General features: G+C 41.1%; 1 protein-coding gene across 1 annotated transcript in view; it reads right to left on the bottom strand.

The window, feature by feature from the left end:
• Positions 1–6,818, bottom strand: part of BBS4 (Bardet-Biedl syndrome 4) — a 42,883-nt gene that overhangs the window by 11,885 nt on the left and 24,180 nt on the right. Inside the window, exons 6-7 of the mRNA XM_025390526.1 lie at positions 3,567–3,620; positions 1,774–1,901 (exon numbers count right to left, since the gene is read on the bottom strand). Of these exons, the coding sequence (XP_025246311.1) occupies positions 1,774–1,901; positions 3,567–3,620 (182 nt within the window). The remainder of the gene's footprint in view (positions 1–1,773; positions 1,902–3,566; positions 3,621–6,818) is intronic.

Genomic DNA, 6,818 nt, shown 5'->3' with positions numbered 1-6,818 from the left:
GAAGGAGAGAGGAGGGGAGGAGAGAGGAGGGGAGGAGAGAGGAGGGGAGGAGAGAGGAGGGGAGGGGAGGAGAGAGGAGGGGAGGGGAGGAGAGAGGAGGGGAGGGGAGGGAAGGGAGGGGAGGGGGAAAGAAAAGAAAGAAAGAAAAGAAAGAAACAAAGAAAGAAGAGGAAAGGGAAGGAGGGAAAGGAAGAAAGAAAAGAAAAGAGAAAAGTAGGGAGGGAGGGAGAAAAAGGGGGAAGGGAAAAGGGGGAAGAGAAAAAAGGGGGAAGGGAAAAAAGGGGGAAGGGAAAAAAGGGAGAAGGGGAAGGGAAAAGGGGGAAGGGGAAGAGAAAAGGGGGAAGGGGAAAGGAAAAGGGCGAAGGGGAAGGGAAAAGGGCGAAGGGGAAGGGAAAAGGGGGAAGGGGAAGGGAAAAGGGGAAAGGGGGAAGGGGAAAGGGAAAAGGGGGAAGGGAAAAGGGGGAAGGGAAAAGGGAGAAGGGAACAGGGGGAAGGGGGGAAAAGATACCGGTCTCATGCTAATAAGGCTAAATGTTTCTTTTCTTCTTTTTTTTTTTTAAATCAATCAGGAGATTTCTGTCCCTAATAATATCTCTGAAAACAGAAGACCTGTTGTTAACATATGATACCAAAATGGCAGACTGTCAGCCAACTCCTAAATCTGTTATTTCCTTCTTCTTGAGTGCATGTCTGCCCACTTCCCTTGCAACTATCTCCTAGTTTTGAACCATGGAATGTAAGCAGGAACGATGTGTGCAATTTCTGGGTCATTTAAAACTTATTACCGGCCGGGCGCGGTGGCTCAAGCCTGTAATCCCAGCACTTTGGGAGGCCGAGGCGGGCGGATCACGAGGTCAGGAGATCGAGACCATCCTGGCTAACATGGTGAAACCCCGTCTCTACTAAAAATACAAAAAACTAGCCGGGCGTGGTGGCGGGCGCCTGTAGTCCCAGCTACTCGGAGGCTGAGGCAGGAGAATGGCCTGAACCTGGGAGGCGGAGCTTGCAGTGAGCCGAGATCGTGCCACTGCACTCCAGCCTGGGTGACACAGCGCGAGACTCCGTCTCAAAAAAAAAAACTTATTACCAAGTACAGGTGCAGTGGCTCACACCTGTAATCCCAGCACTTTGGAAGGCTGAGGCAAGAGGAGCGCTCGATCCCAGAAGTTTAAGACCAGCCTGGGCAACTTAGCGAGACCTTGTCAACACAAAAAAAGTTTTTTAAAAATTAGCTGGGCATGGTGGCACATGCCTGTAGTCCCAACTACTTGGGAGGCTGAGGTAGGAAGATCACTTGAGCCCAAGAGGTTGAGGCTGCAGTGAGCTGTATTCTCCACTGCACTCCAGCCTGAGTGACGGAGTAAGATCCTGTCTCAAAATATATATATATTGCCAGATGCTTATTCCATACTTAGCTTCCCATACCATCTCCTTCCACCACGGCCTGGATGTGGATGTTACATTCAGCAACAACCATGCAGGTAAGACAACAATCTAAGGAATGGTGAGTTAATAAGGAAGAAACCTGGATCCCTGGCTGACCTTATAGAACAGAGCTGCCCAGCTAACCTAAAGCAGCAGCCATCCTTAAGGGTAAGAAAGAAACAGTCTACCTTATTGAAGCCATTGGGAGCTCTTAAACTTCAGCTTAACCTTTAACTCATACAATAAGTAATTAATCAAACACATTCACTCTTTTAGGCTTGGGAGTTCACATATCCACTCAATTTTTTTTTTTAGCTTCTCATTTCTAAAGGAAACAGATACACTTACTCCACTGCTTTCTTGTAGATTTCAATGGCCTTGTCCAAGTCTCCCTCCAGCAAGTGGATCTTCCCCAGCATTATATAAGTCAGATCATGCCTATTAAGATTCAGGGCATTGTGCAACTGGTCTTGTGCCTGACAAGTTTGACAAAGTAAAGAAACCAAATCACTACCACTGAATGAACTCTACCTTTATATGGTTAATGTAAAGATAGTTTCTGCTGCATTGACATAGGAACATCACATTTCAGCAAACAGCCCCCACTACCCAAAGACCAAAACACACTGAAACTGTCCTTATTGAAAAGACAGCTGGCAACATGGGATATCTGCTTCTGGAGCCACTTGGAAGAAAGGTATACAAGATGATTAACCTTTCTGAATGTTTTCTGCCTGATATTCACACCTATGACTCATACTTCATAAGTCAAAAGGGCCATCATAGTACAGTGTAGAGTACTACACTAAACTAAATCCCAGCTGTAACACTGACCAAGTGCACAACCTTCCCTATGGTGGGCCCCGATTTCCCCACTAATGTGATGATAAGTGAATAAATAGATTGTTCTCATTTATTCACCCAACTGCTTGCTGTTCTAGATACTAGATATATTTGAGTTAATAAAACCAACTCCTTGCTCTGGAGGAGCTTACCTTCTCCTAGTAAACAAAAGGGCTTTGTTTAGTCATTCACTGATTCAACAAATATTTATATAAATGCCAGGTACTGTATTTGCCTAGCCTGTTAGCTGTACAGTAAAATCTAAATACATTTCTTCTCAGCACAGATCCAATGAAAGACTAATCCTTCTTCTCCCCTGACTCAGAATACTCCTGTGAATAGAAATGTGCCTGTTTGAAATTGTCTCTGAAGAGAAAAATCTCCTAACCAAGTATATAAAACTATAGATCCATCTACAAAACCTAAGGGCCCACTAAATGTATTTTATGTACATATATTATCATCTCAGGAGAAAAGTTACAAATGCTAATGTGCATATTTTTTTTCACACCAGTGTGGGATACAGGTTACACCAGTCTGCAAATTGACACAAACTAAACATTGTCAAATGGGTACTAACCAATTCAGATTCTCAGTCCTGGTGGCATTGAAGAAAGGAGAATAAAACTTCACAATCACTAACTGTGAGCTCTATGAAGGAAACTACCCAAAGCTCTCATCACTAAGTTTTAGAGCTCTCAATAGTTTTGTCTACTCCTAATGATATATACTTTTTCTTACCTGAGTATCAAATTTGAGGTAAGCTCAAATTGTCTTCTCTGATATAGAAGCCTATAGCTTAATCACAGTGAAATATAAATTCTCATCATGGAAAATAACTTAAAAAAACCTGAAAACTCAGAAATCAGATCCACTTAAAATTTAAAATTTATTTTCAATGACCCTAAAAACTAAGTTGCTGTCAGGGCATGGAGATAGCTCACATGGTCATGATTACACCTTTAAGACTTAAGGGTCCATTTTTTGATATTTATGTTTTATTAAGCATCTGTTTCTAAACTGGGAAATTTAACTGGAGGTAGAGAAAAAGAAGAAAGGAGAAAAACTGTCTTTCCCTCACATTTCTAGAACTTTCCATGTTCTTATTAAAAGCAGAAAACAACAGATGAATAATGACAAGTGAGAATTAAAACAGAAAAAAATGTATAAAGGTACTTTCAATTTTCAGTTCCAAAAACCTCTGCAAGCACTAGGGATGATACAAAATGAGCAAGGTAACAACTTCTGCAACAACAAGTGCACCCTCAGTGAAATCCATCACCACTTCTGTAAATTACCTTGTTGAACTGCTTCAGGTAAATGTAGCAAACTCCTAGGTTATGGCTGATCTCCTAGGCACATTAAAAAAAAGGAAAACAACTCAGGTGCAATTCCACAGTAAGTATTAGAGTGAAACAACAGACATCTAGAGATTGTTATTGCTCGACAAGGTTTAAACTTTAAACCATGAATTACAGTCAGCTTTTTATTAGAGTTCATACTCAAATATATTTAATTGTCAAAAATGAGTTCCTTAATATAAAAAAATATAGATTATAAGAAATAAAAGCAGAATAAACAGGTGATCTTCCTGGATCTATGGGGCACCCTGGGGCACATACCGAGGCCATCCCCATACCTTTTATCTCTAAGAGTTGCCCATCACCCATACCCTTGGCTCCTCCTTCTCCGAAGAGACTACCCACAGCCCCTGCTGAGAGGGCTGCTAGCCACACATTTCCACCCTTAAGTCAGCACCGGTGGATAGTGACACCTGACTCAATTGAAGTCCTTTCCCCTAGGAATCTGGAATTGGAAGAGAGCTAGTTAGTTACAAGTACTAAATTTACCAGGTGATGTGGACTTGAGGACTGAGCGCCACCTGGAGTCTGCTATAATGGAATACATGTAATTGGAGCCATCTGCAGAAGTCTAGAGCTGACACGGGAAAACTATGGTCCATGGGCCAAATGCATTCCCTGCCCTTTCTTATAAAGTACAGATTCATTGGAACACAGTCACAACTATTGTTTTTGTATGGCTCTTTTGCATTAGAACTGCAGAGTTAAGTCGTTGCAACAGAGTCTGTATGAAGCTATACAAATTAAAATATTTATTAGCTGGCCCTTTACAAAAAGTTTGCCAACCTTTGATCTACAGAAAGAGAAGATGAAGCAGAAAAGGCAGAGTAGCCACCTTGGTTGTTGAAGCATTCCAGTTCTGCTTCACTAAAAGACCAACCTACATCTCTTGATACTGTTTTACGGACTCTCAAATTCCTTTATAATAAATCTCCCTTTATTTAAGGTAGCTTTGGAGAAGGAGAAAGCAAGGGTAAGGAAAATGCTCTTGGGAAACATAGTAAGAACTACCCTATTAGTAGTGGAGATGTGTCCCTGTCTGAGGAAACATGGACCCCAGGCTCAGAGATAACAACTGATTTAATGTTTTCCAAGTCTCCTAAAACAGTAACAGCAACAAAACAGCAACCATTGGTTGAGCACCTACTAAAGTCAGGCTTTATGCCAGATATTTTCATATATGTTACTTTAATTTTCAGCAAGCCTGCAACATAGTTATAATTTTTCCAATTTTACAGATAAGGAAATTGAAGCTCAGAAAGGTTGAGTAGATTACCTAACAACACAGAGAGTACCAACAGTGGGATTTTTTTTCTTGTTTAGTTCTATATACTAGGGAGAATTTCAATCATATATAAGTGCAGAGAGAATCACATACTCATCATCCTGTCCCAACAACCACCCAATCCACACTCCATCTACTCCCACAACTTTTGTAAGCAAATAACAGATAGCCCAACGTTTTATCCACAAATGTTTCCGTATGTATTTCTAAAAGATAAGGCCTTTTTATAAACCTACCCACATCGTCATACTCAAAAAAAATTACTGACTGCTTGATATTAGATATTCAATTAGGTTAAAATTTCAAATTATCTCACAAACGCCTCACATTAAAAAAAATTTTTTTATTCAATCACAAATCATGTCCATATTATAGAACATTAGGATTTGAACTCAGGCCTGCCTCCAAAACTTGTATACTTCCATCTTTGTCATGCTATAAGAATGCATACATGGAGAGAGACAAGGCAGAAATAAAGCCTTTCTTGTCCTTTAAATGTCCTGCTCTGCAGTAGGAATTGTCAAGGCAAGTAAGTAAATAAGTAGATGTCCTGAAGGCTAACCTCTGACCTTTTAAAATCTTTGACATAGATAGTTGAGAAGGCAGCAATATACCTTTAACAAACTGCAAAAGAAATTTGGAAAGGGCAACAGAACAAATCAGAGTCAAATCCTATCTTTCAGGAGCTGAGGAAATCCAGCAGACATCCTGCAAAGGCAGTTGGTACACTGGAAAGATCACAGTCTTAAGACGAAGAATCTTACATCATCCTAGATACAGGTCTGAATTCCAGTTCTGGCTTAGCAACTACCTCACTGTAGCAACTTCCTACCCTTCAGCAAGACATTCCATCTTCCAAAGCCTTAGCTTCCTCACTTGTCAATGGGGGAAATTCTCCCTACTTAACAGAGCTGTTCCAAAAGTCAAATAAGATAATGGCAGAAAGAATTACTGTTCCCCTGTTGCAGCAAGACTGTGGAACACCCTGATGAGTCCAAGAAAGTAAGGCTACAAGGTTTTTTTTGTTTTGTTTTGTTTTTTTGAGACAGGGTCTTGCTCTGCTTCCCATGCTGAAGTGCAGTGATACAATCACAGTTCACTGCATCACTGCAGCCTCAATCTCCTGGGCTAACGTGATCCTACTACCTCAGCCTCTAGAATAGCCAGGACTACAGGTGCACACGACCACTCATTTTTATTTTATTTTATTATTATTTTTTTCTAGAGACTGGGTCTTTATGTTGCCCAGACTGGTCTCAGACTCCTGGGCTCAAGTGATCCTCCCCGCTCAGCATCCCAAAGTGCTGTTATTACAGGTATGAGCCACCATGTTCCAGCTACTATAAGGTTTTCTACAGGTATTTATGAAATATGTAGGGTAGAGAAGGGCTGTTAATAAAAATAAAATTAAAAATCATTAAAATATTCTAAAAAGAAAAGAAAAAGGCCATGATGGGGAAAATTTTAAACAAAGATTTAAAATTGTCAAAAAAAAAAAAAAAAAAAAAAAGAGGCAGTGGCTCACACCTGTAATCCCAGCATTTAGGGAGGCTGAGGTGGGCAGATCATGATGTCAGGAGTTCAAGACCAGCCTGACCAACATGGTGAAACCCCATCTCTACTAAAAATCCAAAATTAGCTGGGCATGGTGGTGGGTGCCTATAAATCCCAGCTACTCAGGAGGCTGAGGGAAGAGAATCACTTGAACCCAGGAGGCAGTGGTTGCAATGAGCCAAGATTGAGCCACTGCACTCTAGTCTGGGCGACAGAATGAGACTCCATCTCAAACAAACAAAAAAAAAGATAGCTAAACAGAAAGCAGCAGAAACCTTGGCAGAGGTAAATGCCCCCATCTGACAGCTTTGAAGAGAGCAGTGGATCTCCAGGCACAGAGGTTGAGATCT

This window comes from Theropithecus gelada, chromosome 7a (assembly GCF_003255815.1).
Source record: "Theropithecus gelada isolate Dixy chromosome 7a, Tgel_1.0, whole genome shotgun sequence".
Classification (NCBI taxonomy): domain Eukaryota; kingdom Metazoa; phylum Chordata; class Mammalia; order Primates; family Cercopithecidae; genus Theropithecus; species Theropithecus gelada.
Note: the sequence above shows the minus strand (reverse complement) of the source record. Positions and strands in the feature narration are given on the sequence as shown.